Raw genomic sequence first — 15,951 nt, 5'->3', positions numbered from 1 at the left:
CAAACTAATGAGAGCGACGATAGATACTCAGTGTATATAGCATTTTATTGAATGTATATTACAATAGACAGACATATATTACACATGCTATACAAAATATACATTCTTATGTGAGAAAAAAATAGCAGGACATTGCAGCAGGGAAGCAGAGCAGCTTTGATCACATTGCCCCCCCCATTCCCTGCCATGAGTACTTTGGCATTGGTTGGAGAAACTGTGTTTACTGAGAACAGAACGGCCACTGCACTGTCTGTACATCACAGAGGAAAGGCTTAGGGAGAGACACCTGATATGCAGGCTTTCCTAGGAAGTGTTTTCCACAATGCTAAGTACTGTGAGGTGTTTGCCTACCTGCAAGCTTCAGCTATTTACATTTAGCTTATGGACTTCAGAGGTTCCACTTGAAAGGATGTCCTAATTCACAACAGCAGCTTTTATAGGTCAGTTCTTCTAGAAATCAGTGCAGCTTTAACTCCTAAATGCATTTCAGATCTCAGGCTTCAGCTCGTTCTGCTGCAGACAGCACAATGTTAACCACATCTTGTGTGAACTTGGTCATAGTGCCGAGCTGTGCATTAAGAACACCTCTGGGTGCTCCTCATACACACCAGCATCAACCTGTGTCAGTCAGTTAACCAGCTTCCAAAGTTTCAGCTGTGGTTTTATGTCTGATACCTGAGTCACACACAACATCTATGAACAGAGCAGTGGGAATCCCAACAAACCTCGCTCAGGCTGCTCCAAAAAGGTTTTTGTCTGTATAAAAATACACCACGCAGCTGCTCTCACTGCAATACGCAGCCCACGGCTTGGAAAACACAGAGCAGTGACTGAGAAAGCCCTGAGCTCTTCAGGCAATGAAAAGCACAACAAGCTCTGAACAAAAATGGGTTCTAAAAGCCCATCACTGCTGGGACCACAACATCTTGTACACAGAGATCTGCTTTCCCAGAACAACAACATTTCAGAACAAGTCTTTGTGATGTCCTTCCTCATCTTGCCAGGCATACCCCTCTGTAACCAGGGAAGTTGTTGCACTTTCCCATTTCTCTCAGCAAGGGCTGGATTTTCAATAGTGGTTCTGCCCTGCACTGTTTAATAGCTCACCCGTCAAATACTTACACGCTTCTGGGAAGCTGGATAACACTGGAGGCTGGAGCAGGTCAGCACTGTTAGTGCAGGGCCTGCTGGGCTTGATGCTCTACTGGAAAAGACAGGCTGCCTAACATAGAAACTTAAGGACTTGCCACATAAAGCGGTCAGACTTGGAATTCTGCTCACAAAACAGATCAGCTCGCAGGCAGGTCAGCCAAGCTCAATGCACACAGTTGTACGTAACAATGAAATTCATCAGTATCACAGTTTTACAACGTACCTATAACAGTAAATTCACTTCTGCCCAAAACAAAGTCTTTATCCCTTCAGAAACGAGCTTTCCATCCCACAGAACAAATTATGGCTTGATATGCAGCTGTCAGACCAAAAGTATAATACATACTTTGGCATAATAAAAAATATATTTACATACAGCCAAGGCATTTCTATGCTTAGTGTGTACAAAATATTTATAAATGCAACTTTATTTACAACTAGAGTTTGTTTTTTCACAGGGGAAAAACAACCCCAAAGTGAGACTGGTAACAAATGTCTGCCAACAGACCGAGGAACAAAAAGCTGGCCAAGAGTTTTATGCTTACAATTACTGGGGAATTCCATGAGGAGGCCCTGAACATTTGTTTTCAAGCAGACAATGTGGTGTGAAATAGCTATGCATTCTTGAGAGGTTTTCAAAGCATGCACCAACACAAAGGCTGTTCCCAACGTCAGGAAATCCATGTTGTAGTGCTAATCATTAATCACTGTGTGTTCTGTCCCACCTTCCAGCACACAGGAATCCAAGCAAAAAGGGTAGTGCCACCTCCTGCTACTGGGTCTGCCTCAGCCCAGGCAGCCTGGAATTGCAGACACACGTTCTAAAGCATCTTTGGCCTAGAGGTTAGTCCTGAGGTAGTAAATACGAGTCAGCTGATACAGATTTGCTTCCAAGACTTCATTCTCGTGCCCTACGTGGTTTCACTATAGTCACGAATGTTCCGTGTCCTATTAAAATCAAAGTTATGCTCACGTAACCTGTGGAAGGGTCTGGGGGAAGCAGCTTGCTCCCGCTCGCTGTCAATGATACCCTCAGTTCGAAGAGGTCGCGGGGCCTCACGAGCTGACTGCTGATGCAGAAAGTGGGAGTGGGAGAGAGCCAGGTCTTTGTTTAGTGCCCATAAGGGAAGCTGAAAGGGTTCTGAAAGAGAAACAACAGAAGATGAACAGGATTGGGTTCATCATAAATAAACTCTAGATTTTCTGAATTGTGCTGTTTGGCAACAACCTCCTTCTGAGGGGACTCTGGTTTTGAGAGCACCCTTTGCTGGACACGCTCTCATTTCAGCAATATTTCTTACAGGAACCCTAAAACAACATACAGTTATGGTGTGAATTCTTAAAAAGGCCAGCTGGAAAAAAAGTCCACACAAAACGAATAGTGACAAAAATAATCCTTTTGGAGCTATTTGAAACTCAGCCCAGCTCGAACAGACTGAGTTCTGAGAATGTGGGCTAACAGACGTGGAAGGGATCACATAGCACAAGCTCTAAGAGAGCTTGTACACTAAGAAATACGGCTTTCGTAACATCATCCTCTCCAACTCTTGAGTACTAAATGCAAACTGGGGACTAGCTCTGCTAACAAGTAGTACATTAGCAGATGAACTACTCCACATTCTATGGAGTTTGTAGAATTAGCAGTGAACCAACAGTGAAAGGCAGTACAAGGAAGGTCAGCAATAACAGAAAATACAAACTATCGGGAGGGAAAAGGACACACTCACCATTCATCTGTTGGGAAGAGATTTTCTTCTCACTTATTCTGTCGTGACTGGTAAGGAAGACAGACATGTCTCTGTCTCCAAAAACGTTATCAAGAGCGTTGGTTTCATGCTGGGTGTGTGCTGGGTATGTTTCCTTTGGCATCTGCACCATGAGGTTAGGGAGAGTTTGATCCAGGGGGTCCTCTTCTGTGATATAGGTATAGGGACAGTACTCCCGCGTCCTGGAGTAGATGTTTGCGTTGTCGTAACAGTCAGAGCAGATCACCAATGGTGCTGTGCCACCTGAGCAATGGGAAGGAAATAAACTGCTCTCAAAGAGAACAAGAATGCTTCATTTGCATCGACTTCCATGGCTTAGAATGATCCTTGACTTTCGAGATACCAAAGAAAAGGAGCAGCACAAAACTCCACTCGATATTGAACTGAGCTCTCTAATGGCAATGCAGCCTTGCTGGGCAGATCACAAACCCTGAATCAAGAAGCCTTTGGAGGCAACTGCACTACTCTGGGTAGTGAAGGATGGCAGTCACGACATCTATATGCAAAAGCACTCAGAGCAGATGTGAACCCAGTTATTATTGGACCAAAGATTGCACTACCTGCAAAGAGTGCAGCAGCTTTGATCACAGAATGTAAATACTAGAAGAAAAACTTCTTCAAACTCAAAACATTCAACGGATGCTTTATGACCAACCTCAATTCTTCTCTGAGGAAAGTCACCTTTGATGTTAACATGCGGCACTGCCCTACATTGTGCAACACTGCTGCCAGCCACGAGGACTAGAGGGTGCAGTGGCATCCTGCTGAATGCAAGCAGTACACGTGAGGACATTGCTTACCATCTGTGCCTTTGTGCACGTAGCTACTGGCTGGAGGCATGAGCTGCTGATGGCTTCCTGCCTCTGAGTTACTGTATCCTTCCTGAGGCTCTGACAGCGTTCCTTGGGAGGATAAATAACTGGGAATGTCAGCAGGTAGGTTCATCTCCTCTGCAAGGCAGAATCGACACTGATAATGTTAAGAGCTCAGTCCCCACGTTACCAAAACATATACATACTGTTATCTTTAACTCGTTGATGAAAAACCCACACAGCTGGTTCAAAATGAATGGGGCCCCAACAGATATTCACACACACTATTTCAGGTCCTAAAGACATCTGTAACTTAATTCAAGGATTCATTTCCAAACTTTTTGCACTTTCCCTCAACGTATAACAAATTCAGTGGGTAAGAAATAAAATACACTGCTGACATCTCATCAATCAATCAATCTACACTCGCCTCTTCACCTGAAAGGTGAATCTGAGCAAATCCCTTAAGGGACTGAAAAGGAAATCTGAGAACCTTTCATCCTATTCAACCAGAAATTGTGTTTTGGACTAAAAACGTGACTGAAGCACATCATTGTGGTATCCTACCTGTGTTAGTGATGCTGTAATCCTCACTCTTCCTCCTCATGTGGTAGATCACAATAACCCATACCAGGGAAGTCCCCACAACGCAGCAAACCACGACAATAATCACAACTCCTACTGTTGTCCAACCATCCTCCTCATGGACAATGCCACTCTGGGAAGAATCGCAGTTGGGGGAAGCCAGCACATTTAGGTAAATGTGCCCACGCTCAGTGCCCAGCGTGTTGGACATAATGCACGTGTATTTTCCAGCATCCTCCAGCCCAGCATCCACGATGATGAGGAGCTGATTGGCTGCAGCAAAAAAATGCCGCTCTGTGACTGCCAAAGGTCCATCATCTTTAGTCCAATTGAGGCGAGGGGCAGGGCTGCCACCAGCTATGCATTGCAGGACAGCAGTTTCACCTCTGGTTACTGTTCTGTCCTCCAAGGGCCTAATAAAGGAAGGAGTTTCTGTGGCAGTGGAGAAAACAAACAGAACAACTGTAAGATAACTTCACAGTGCAACCCCACTGTGTATGCCACAATATAGAAATCTAGCCTTACAACCTGAATGCAAACTAGAGCAATGAAGCACAGGATTCAGCATCCAAACACCCCCAACCCCTGCTGAGCAGTTTGAGATGTTGTTCCAGAGGCAGCACGTTTAAATTTCAGGTTTGGTGGACAGGGCTGTTTGTGGTGCAGCCATAGGGGCAAAAACCAGCCTTCTTTTTCCTTATTATAGAATACCAACTACAGCCAGAGGTAGAAGAAACTATTTTCTTCATATTTTAACCTCTTTCTGCAGGAGTTAAACCAGCTACTAAGCTATACAAGTTAAATTAAATGATCCATGCCAGCAGAAATGAGCATGTCTCTTACCCAATACAGTCAGTGTAGCATTTGCTGACAAACCACCGGCAGCGTTTTGTGCCATACAGCTATAGATGCCCATGTCTTCTATTTTCACGTTTGCAATAAAGAACACATCATCCTCAGGCATGACGTGCATCCTCCTCTCTCGTGCAGCAGGGAAATCTGTGCCTCCATCTTTCTGCCAGGAGATCTGAGGAGTGGGGTGGCCCTCAGCAGCACACTCCAGTCGGGCCATAGCACCAGTGCGGATTGTAAGATCCATGGGGGTTTTCAGGAAGGAAGGCAGCTCTGGATCAAGAGAGACATTAAAGCTTCACTATTTTCAGTGCCAGAGGGAATACCACAAGCTATTTTTTTTTTACTATTGAATCTTCTCTAGCTAAGGGAGGGTGCCCAGTTAATGAAGGGACAGCAGAGGGAGCTTTTAGTTAAGAGACTTCTATTTCCACTCAGACAGATCAACAACTAATTGAGCTATGATCTCCCACGCTTTCATACCTGCTCCTTTTCAAAAGTGAACAGAAAGCCTTCTACTAACAACATTACTTCTTTCCTGCTTTATTAAAAGGTATTTGATATATCTAAATTCCTGCAAGGCATCACGGCACAGCTACTTTGGACCTGCTCTAATTGGGAACTAAGGAATCCTAATAGATCTTACAAATAAAAAAGGAAGTGTCAGAATCAGACTTGTTCCACTTTTAACCTAAGATGTCTCTCCTACATCACCATTATCACTTACCATTAACAGTCAGCTTGGCTTTGTCGGAATAGTTGGAGCCAAAGTGATTGGTGACAATGCACTGATATTTTCCTTCATCGGTGAAATTCACATTGAAAAGGTGCAGGACAGTGGTGTACTCAACTACCTCACCACTCTGCTGCTGATACCTGGCAAAATTCTCAACCTCAGCATCATACAGCACTTCGCTGTCCTTACGCCAGGCAGTGGACATGGGTGAATCACTGCTGCTCACAGCAGTGCAGGTCAGAGTCACATTCATGCCACGCAGAGCGATCGTGGTCTCAGGATGTACTCGTATCTGTGGTTTAGGGAAGTTATCTGAAAATAAAAGCAGCAAGATTAGCTACTTTCCTCTTACACATGTAATTAATATTGCAAGAAAACTCTCCCAAAAGACTGAGTAAGCAGAATGAAAGCTGCAGGAACAGACGTCCTGCTTGAGAGGCAGGTATTTAACTGTTTTTATTTGGAAATCAAGCTGTGGAAGAGGATTAGAATCACATGTAGGAGTGCAGAAGAACTGAGAACAATCCGTGCAGAATCACGCTCCTGAGCAGAGCCCTTTTCTTTCTACAACCTTCTGGAACTCGCCCTATTTAGATTACATGCTCAGCTAAGAGCTGGGTTAGTTCACGAGGAGCAGATTTATTTCCAGGTAGTTTAAATATCCTGAAAAGCCTTTAATACAAACACAAAGCACTGCAAGAAGTTTACACTGTCTCATTTGAACAGTTATTTTGACACCTCTTATTACAGCACAGACATCCTCACAGGCACACAGTGCTCAGTGTTGGTAATGTCAGAATGGAGAAGCAGATGTTTGTGCCTACATGGTGATTATTGCATCCTTTACCACCAAAACAATTAAAAGCAATTATGTATGCAAAAGCAACACTTGTTAGACTACTCCTTTGGATAACAGAATAGCAGACTACTTCCAGCACTGCTGCAGACTTCACACATTACCGTGGGCAGTCTCTCAGTTTTCCATTTCACAGTTTGGTTACAGAAATAAACAAGCTTATGTCTGAAACTGTGGCAGCACAGAGACCAGATAAATGTTACAGATTCTGAGCATCAGAAAAGATGTCAGAGCATTAACGATCCTAGCCTTGCTGGTATGGAAATGAGCAAACAAGAGCCAAATACCTCTTCTAAAGCAAAAGGCATTCACACATAAGAGAAATGGAAATAAACAGCTTTTAAACAGTAACCTAGATGAAAAACAAAGCAGTCTCATAGAATTACACAGACCAAGCACCTCCAGCAGTGCTGCAGTCTAGTTGCAGAAAGATACCTGCACAGATCTGTGTTACTACGTTTTGATGCCAAAAGTGATTAAAAATACAAACCGCAGATGAAGTCATCGGGGTCCACACTGAACAGGCTTTGCCCTGCTAACCACTCAGGGTGAGCACAGCTGACGTTCACAGCCTGCTGTAAGTGACTGTCAGTGAGCCACTGTGGCAGCCACTTCAGCTGGCAATCACAGAGCAAGCTGCTAGTGTTCAAAATCCTGCAGAAACAAGGCAAAATGCAAGTGTGATTAAAGGTCGTGCATCTCACACACTATATATGCTTCTAGAAATTGCAAGATTTACAACATTCCTTTATGCTCACATGTAAACGTGCTTCCCCTCACCTTCCTCAGACTAGCAGACCTTGCAGACTAACAGTCCATATGGCCAACGCTAACCAGATAACAGTTTCAAAACAGATTATATGATATTCAGAGACTTTATCTCATAGAGACAACTGTGTTACACTGGGATTAGTCTTGGGTGTGAAGGTCACTTCATGTTACCATACTTCACATGTCTGAAGACAACAACAGGCTCTACAGCAGCTTAAGCATCTACTCAGCATCTAAAATCTTCTGTCTAGCTGTGAATTTTAAGGTCTTTCCCTAGCCTGAAATGGAGATGACAAAATGTATGTTCTGATAAGCTGCTGATGGGTTCTTTACAAAAGTAAGAACTGTAAGAACTGTAAAGAACTGTCATGAACTTACAGCTCCTTTAGTTGAGCCTGGGCAAACGCATTTTCTTGGATGGACATCACTGCGTTGTTGCTTAAATCTCTGCAAAGAACAACAATGGGTAGGAATGACTTCACATGTTACCTTCACTTAAATTACTGGAAATTTGAGAGAGAACACAAGATTGAAAGCAATAAACAACCAGGAGTTCTACAGAGCAAAGTACTTACAGATGCTCAAGTCCTTCAAGACCAGAGAACGCTTTCTTCGTAATTGATTTAATCTGATTTCCTTGCAAGACTCTGCAACACAAGTACCAAGCCCAGAAAGCAGTCAATCTCAAGGTGAGCTCATAAATAAGACCTCAAAGAGGCTCCCTGTGATGTTTAACAAAGGTTTTCTAGAAGAGTTTAAGCTCAAAAAATAGCATTCAGTCATTTAAGGCTCAACTAACTTTCTTAAGGATACCATTTTTCTATCTTTGAGATGGGCCTGAAGAAAATTAAACCAGTAAAACAGAACAGTTCTTGGGAGGGAACAAGAAGCTCCTAATACCAATCTGCCACAACCACAATAGCTTCTGAGACTGCACTATTATGCCGTCTCATGCCATTCACAATTACTCTGTATTTTGCATTTCCCTTCTTTTGTCTGCTTCTGAAGCACTGTCACTCTGATGTTCTTGTAATACGTACAGTTTATCCAGCCTGCTGAGTCCCACAAATGCTTCGTTTGCATCTTCTATGGCCCAGGAGATCTCATTGTTCCCCAAGTCCCTGCAGGAGCAGAAAAGCCATCTTACAAACCTTGCAACATCATCATGACCACTGCTAGTGCTTAGCTATGGAAGAAAACTTACTGTTATATGTGCCTGGGAAAGGTGTTCTGGGTCAGGCACTGGAACAGGCTCCCCAGGAAAGTGGTCACAGCACCAATCCTGCTGAGGTCAAGAAGCGTTTGGAAAACGCTCTTAAGACACATGTTTAAATTTTTAGGCAGCCCTGTGTGGAGCCTGGAGTCAGACATGATGATTCTCAGGGGTCCCTTCCAGCCTGAGGTATTCTATGGTTCTATGGGACAGCGTCACCTGGAAGGTCTCAGAACTTTTATAGAACTATGTTTGTAAGATGAAGAACACTCAAATCAGAGATGAGAGGAAAAATAGATGTGTCAAAGATCAATGCCTCATACAGAACCACAGATGAATTCTGAAGTATGATTTCTTGATGTGGTATTTAAGGAAAGACCCAGCCTGACGAGCAGCACTCACGTGATGGACTATTTACCAGGAGCTGGGAGAGGCTCCTGCAGCAAGTTGGTTCATGCAAGTGAGTTAACCAACACACTTGCAGCATCAACCTCCCTCAGTAACAGGCTTATAGCAGCATTAGCATATCAGGAGATTACATGCAGGTTATGGAGCAAGGTTGCCAGGCACAAAGTAGTAGATTTCCAGCCTGAAGTTGATATTCTGCTCACAAATCTTGTTACAAGCTAATGGGATTTCTGTTTGATCTCTGCACAGCTCTTCTGCCCTTCACACTGAACAGTGCGGTCTAAGCAGTAGAAGCAAGAGAGCAGTAAAGTCCTGGAAGGATTAAATGCTTTTTAAAGAGAAGGTGAAATAAATTCACTATTTTCAGCCAGAACGGCATGGACTGAGCAAAGAGTTTCTACTGATAAAGCCAAGGTTTTGTGCCTTAAAACCACCATGCACTGAAGAATTTGCAGACAGATGTGTTTAAAGGAAGATAAACAGATGAAAAAGTCTACAGTGCACCTCACTAGGTATCATTACATGCCTCAGCAAGATGGACCTTCCAAAGAAGTCATGACACAGAAAGCTAACTATGCTTCCAATTGTGTGTGTAACACTACTTTCCTTGTGCTAAGGGTGGAAAAGGCAGTGCCTACATTCCCCTGGGTGAGGCTGTAAATGTGTAGGTTAACGTCCTGGAAGAGACCAGGGTCAGACTCCAGGATGTTGTCAGAGGTTTCACACTTTCTCACTTTGAACAGAGGCCTCGTCCTTAGCACCTTGCAGGAGTCATTTCTGCAATAGTTTCTTTAAAGTTTAGGACCGAAACAAAAGAGAACTTGTGATTTCACAATTCATGTACCCCAGGGACTTCAATACAGCCTCAGCACTTGCTGACATTAAGGCATTTTCCTCTTCGGAATGTGTTCAGTTTAATGTACTGGATACAGATACGATCTAATGAGAAAAATGACTAGATGAGTAACATGCCAAACAAGGCATTCTCAAGTTGCTAATTCTTATGATTTGAACTATTTCCTTGAATTCTCTCCAGGTCTGCTTCAGAATTTTATATTATAAGTGCCAGAATGGCATCAACGCCAAGTTAGAGTATTAAGAAGTAATTAATGTTTTGAAGTTCTAAATTCTCAAACTTCAGTGCTGTTCTTCAATACACCTTTAATTTTACTGTGCTCTTATTACCTTGAGTTTTACATACAGATCTGAGTTTGTTCTTGGTCACTGAAGCGACCGTGCAGAACAGTGGCAGGGGCTGAACATACAAGCACTTATGCCAGTCTTAACACTGAAACAAATCATATACAAGCAACAATGGAAGCAATCTGAGAGCTGCACAGTATCTCTTGTTTGAAGTATTTTCACACTCCACTACTTCAACTGCCCAGTAAAATGAGTGAGCTGCCCAAAAGAAAAGCCCCTCATTGTGTAAGTGGAGGAGTTTGCTCCTTCTGCTTGGTTGGGCACGAATGCTTGGAGCTGCTGTCCTGTAAATTCCAGCCTGAAGCAGCCTGCACTCTTTCAGCTGTTCCTCGCCCCTGAGGAGCCCGGGAAACCAACTAATTAATCTGCTCTTGTTCTTTTTTCATGCTATTCTAAATCTAAGAAATTACTTCTAATTATTTCATTAAAAGGTTGCATGAAGGTTAACAGAATATGACTGCTTACATAAATTTCTCTGATAAGTTTGCTTATTTAAGCATTTATTTAATGAACTGACAGAGGGGTTATAAACTTTCAGTCCCTTCTCAACTATCTTTGCTTAGGATGATCATAAACGTTTGAATCAACTTAAGGTTTTTGGGTATTTGTTAATTAATACTTGGGTCCTGTCAGCAGTGCTCAACAGCTCCAGCTGGTAACAAAGGCACTGGCAAAAGCAGAGCTGTGCCTCTGATGGAAAGAAGTAACCCTATACCTCTCCTACATGATGCTCTGAGACTCCTGCACGCATCCAGCAGGTTCCAACCCTAAGAACAACACCTGGAATAAAGAGGTCCAGGCTGGCATTTCCACACCTCCTCACACCTGGTATGATGTGCAACAGAGAACTCAAGGTCATCAAGTCACTGCTTGTTACCACCACTAAAATTAAGTGGTTGGTTTGTTAGCTATGCCAAGGTTCTGTTATCTCAGAAGACCAAATGATGATCAGCCCTGTCATATCCGAAGGCAGGACAGCGTACAAGAACAGCAAAACACCGACTTCAGACTTGCTGAGAGCAACGCTCATCATCTTCACTTCCAAAAAGTTTTGCTGCATTAAAACGAGACTGTTACTAGAAGCGTTCTGTACTCACAAGGTTCGAAGGTTTGTCAGACCTCTGAAGACACCATCAGCAATGTGACTGATGCGATTGTCTCCCAGGTTCAGTTTCTCCAGCAAACCAAGTCCCACGAAGGCAGATTCCCTGAGGCGAGTTAGCTGGTTGTATGACAGGTCTCTGTAAACATTGAACGAGCACTTCAGAGGCACGTGGAGGGGGTTTATTGTGATGACACCATCCAACAATTAAGTACTAAATCCTGATTAATTTCTAACAGAAGACTTATTAAAAAAAAATTAACTAAAATACACAGGCTTAGCAAGGAAGTCAAGTACTTCCTTCAGCAATTCACAGTATTTGTGCTACCCAATATGTTATTTGCAACATTACAAAATCCCCACTGAAAAGCAGCCCAGGGCTTACAGCTCAGCAAGTCTTTGGCAGAACTCCCACGCATCTGGGCTGATCTTGTTAATGGCATTCTGGCTAACGAAGAGTTGTTGCAGTGTCCGCAGACCATACAGCCAGCCCTTGTTTACTTCTGTTAAGTTATTATGTTCCAGTTCTCTAAGGAAAACAAAAAGGAAAACGTTTGCCAAACAGATAATCAATGAAATATTTATTTCCAAAAGTTTACCTAGCAGATCTCACAATGATTTACTAACACTAAGCCTTATAGAACCTGAAATATAAGATTATATTCATTTAATAGAAACCAAGAATGAACAAAAGGATACATGAAAATGACCATAACAGCAGAGGCAACAGCAATCCAGCAAAACTCAAATTACACTCTGTTCTAAAAGATGACTTTAAAAAACACTCTTGCTAACACTGTGTGCCATAGAGAGGCAGCATCCTTCCACCTCTGGAGTAACCAGATACAGCAACACAATGGGAAAATGCAGATCTATAAACTCATATCCTGCGATGCTCATTGCTGTTTCAGCACAGCCCTGGTGGAAGGGAAGCCAAACAAGACATGATTCTGCCCCCCACCCCACAAACCTCAGAAGTCCCGAAGAGAAATTCCAGCACTGAATGTACTCACAATTCTTCTATACTACTGAGGCCAAAGAATGCTCCATCCATGAGCCTGCTAATCCCATTACGCTGCATTTTTAAGGATTTTAGGGACTCCAGGCCTTGGAATGTAAGACTTTCCACAATTTTAATCCGGTTCCTTTTCAGTTCCCTTATAGAAAGAGGACAGCAGAATATTAAAACATAACTGATCATCAGGAACACCACGAACAACACAAACACACACAGCATCTTTGTGAGCTTTCAAGACTACGACTTACAGAAACTGAACGTGAGGCAATTTGAAGATCTTTGGTGGAATCACACTAATCCTATTTCTGTTCAGCTTCAGCACTATGAGAGAGCTGGATAAGTTATCGAGACAGCCTGCTTCTAGGGTGGCGATTCTGTTGTTACTCAGATTCCTAAGGGAGAAAGAAGGAAAAGAAACCCTTTAGAACAAGAAGAACTCTATGAACAAAACCAAAGGCCCACACTTCAGTTAGTTATGGTTAAGACAATGCCAACAAGGATCTGCATAAAATGAGCTGAAATGATTCCACATCCCTGCTGGTTAATATACCAGCACTCTGACTGCACTGTTTTCTATACTATCTGAGAAAAAGCAAGACAAACTGCTATGAAAAGCATTTTATTTCAGGCACGTTTGTTCCTGCCAAGTCAAACCCCATATTAAAACACAAATGTTCAACACCACTGCCAGGAACCCCAGACACAACAGAGCACATACTTACAGGTACTTCAGTTGCATCCGTGGAAAAGAAGCAGCTTTAATTTCTGAGATAAGATTGGAACTCAGATCCAGATTTTCCAATGCAAGGTAAACTTGGAGCTGCTCAGCGTTTATTTCTGGAATGGCATTGTGCACCCTGAAAAACACCAGCAAGAGATGAGTTATTTGCTGTCCTGACGTATGAACAGATCCACATTCTGGATCTGCAATCAAGCCATTCCTTGTGAGAAGTGCAAATCTAAGGTCCAACCCCTCCCCTTCAATGCTGCCTGCTGTATCTCCATTGGTAATTCAGGGTGACGTGACTGTCTCCCTGATCTGTACCCCTTTAAAGAGTGCTCACCATTCCCCAAAGCACTGCTCCAATTCTCCCACTTGCCAGACAAGCAAAAAGCAGCGGAGCTGCGACTTACACTGAGAGCAGGGTGATATTAGAAGTCGTGTCTCCAAAATATGGAATTTCGCTCAGCTCGTTGTAATTCATTTTCCTTAAAGCAAAAAAAAACAAAGTCTTTACTGATGCTTCCAAGAGGAGTAAAACCCCTCCCACACACACAGAGCCTATCGCCAAACGTTTAACCATTTCATCTCAGAAACAACAGCTGACAAAGCAGACCAATAATGCCGAGAACTTCACAGCTTTCACCACATGATGAGAAAGTTCTCTTCTTACGAGATCAGTTTTACATAAAACACGCTGCCAGCAAAAGCATCCGTGTTAAATTAACTGCTATTGAATATTTCTGCAAGTCAGACCAGTTATCTCGGTATGCAGCACTGATTGCAATAAGGCAGTGGGTTCATAATTGTGAACAACACTTACACTTCTTGCAGCGTGTGAGCAGATAAATCCATGCTCCAGTTGGATGACAAGATGTGATTATGGCTTAAATCCCTGGAGAACAGAGAGAAAGGTTATTCTGGGTGCAGGAAATAAGAAAAACCGTGTACTTCATGCAACCGAAAAGCTGTAAACCACGTTTGTGAGGCATCCAACTCCTCTTTCACAGCTGCCTGTGAAAGACAATGTGCTCCAAAGGTGCTTTGCTGGCAACCAAAGCAAAGTGCCAGCATCACTGCAAGCAGTTTGTTAGTTATGAGAAAGGGGGCACCTCAGTCCTCGGATATGGGTGAAATGGCAGCAGTGGGGGGGGAAAACACATCTGGGACTTTGTGATGTGAGAAAGAAACATGCTTTGATTAACATTACACAGCTTTGAAGCATCACAGCTCGCTGCGATTCAGCACCATTACAGCTGTCAGAATGAAAGAAGAATTCCCCCCCCCCCACAACTCCCTCCACGTGCCAAAATCCTGAAAGCCACAACAGAGAACGCACTGAGCTGTTGTTTGCAGCAGATGTGGGATTGCATAATGCTGCTCAGTGCCGGCAGAGCCCAGCACAGCACCCAGCACTGAGCACAGCACCCAGCACTGAGCACAGCACCCAGCAATGAGCACAGCACCTAATGCACCGAGCCACAGCACCCAGCACCGAGCACAGCAACCCACACCGAGCCACAGCACCCAGCAATGAGCACAGCCCCAGCAATGAGCCGCACAGCAGCCCAGCAATAGCACAGCCACCACCAATGAGCACAGGCACCCCACCGAGCACAGCACCCAGCACCGAGCACAGCACCCAGCACCGAGCACAGCACCCAGCACCGAGCACAGCACCCAGCACCGAGCACAGCACCCAGCACTGAGCACAGCACCCAGCACCCAGCACATCACTCAGCACAGCACCCAGAACCCAGCACCCAGAACCCAGCACAGCACCCAGCACAGCACCCAGAACCCAGAACCCAGCACCCAGCACAGCACCCAGCACCCATCACTCAGCACCCAGCCCAGCACCCAGCACCCATCACAGCACCCCCCACCCCCACCCCCCAGCACTGAGGGTCCCGCTGATCTCAGCCTCCTTCACCCCACAGCACAGTGCTGCCCACAGCCCCGTTAGGCCTCACCCTCTAGGCCTCACCCTCGGCCTACCGCCCTCCCGGCCCCGCCCCGCTCACTCACAGCGCCGTGATGCCGTCGGGCAGCGGCGGGATCCTCCTCAGGCCCGGCCCGTTGTTCAGGCGCTGCCGGCTGCAATCCAACAGGCCGCGGCGGCACGAGCAGGGCGGGACACAAGGCTGGACGTTGTCCGCCCGCACCCACAGCGCCGTTACGAGCGGTAACAACAGCAGCGCCCCGCGGGCGGCCGCTCCGCCCGGCCCCGCACCCCGCATCCCCGCACAGCGCGGAGCGGCCCGCACCGCACGCACGGCACCGCCGCGCTACGTCACCACGTCGGCGTGAGAGCGGAGAGAGGCGGGGATACAACGGGGCACGGCCTGCACCGCGCCGCTGTGACCGCTAGGGGGCGCCAGAGCATGGTCAGCATTGCTGTAATGGGAGCATGAGCTGCACTGCAACCTCGTGTCTGCTGAGCAATTAGCAAGAGATTAAGGTTTATCTAGTGAATGCTGTCATTAATTGACTGATAAAGCACAAACCTTGGAAATTAATGTTGTGAAAGTCCTTGTTTTATTCAGCTCTTCCAGAACATAAGAATGAATGCCCCAGATTCTACAGAATCACACAATGATCAAGGTTGGAAAAGACCTAAAAGATCATCCAGTCCAACCATCAGGTTCCCAGTTCAATCATATCCCTTGCCTGTTAAATCATATCCCTTCCCAGTTCAATCATATCCCTTCCCAGTTCAATCATATCCCTTGCCCATTAAATCATATCCCTTGCCC

At 44.7% G+C, this 15,951-nt stretch overlaps 1 protein-coding gene across 1 annotated transcript; it reads right to left on the bottom strand.

Annotated features, from left to right (window-relative positions):
• Window positions 1-26: 26 nt before the first annotated feature.
• LRIG2 (leucine rich repeats and immunoglobulin like domains 2) lies at window positions 27-15,482 on the bottom strand. Its single transcript, XM_015885237.2, has 18 exons — window positions 15,224-15,482; window positions 14,019-14,090; window positions 13,609-13,683; window positions 13,197-13,331; window positions 12,723-12,866; window positions 12,470-12,613; window positions 11,842-11,985; window positions 11,452-11,595; window positions 8,571-8,651; window positions 8,106-8,177; window positions 7,909-7,977; window positions 7,250-7,413; window positions 5,895-6,215; window positions 5,159-5,440; window positions 4,298-4,747; window positions 3,719-3,868; window positions 2,880-3,161; window positions 27-2,293 (listed from the first exon to the last, which is right to left on the bottom strand). The coding sequence occupies exons 1-18, from the start codon at window positions 15,433-15,435 to the stop codon at window positions 2,064-2,066; spliced, it is 3,171 nt and encodes a 1,056-aa protein (XP_015740723.1). The 5' UTR covers window positions 15,436-15,482; the 3' UTR covers window positions 27-2,063.
• Window positions 15,483-15,951: the final 469 nt, after the last annotated feature.

The sequence above is a fragment of the Coturnix japonica genome, chromosome 26 (assembly GCF_001577835.2).
Source record: "Coturnix japonica isolate 7356 chromosome 26, Coturnix japonica 2.1, whole genome shotgun sequence".
Classification (NCBI taxonomy): Eukaryota; Metazoa; Chordata; class Aves; order Galliformes; family Phasianidae; genus Coturnix; species Coturnix japonica.
Note: the sequence above shows the minus strand (reverse complement) of the source record. Positions and strands in the feature narration are given on the sequence as shown.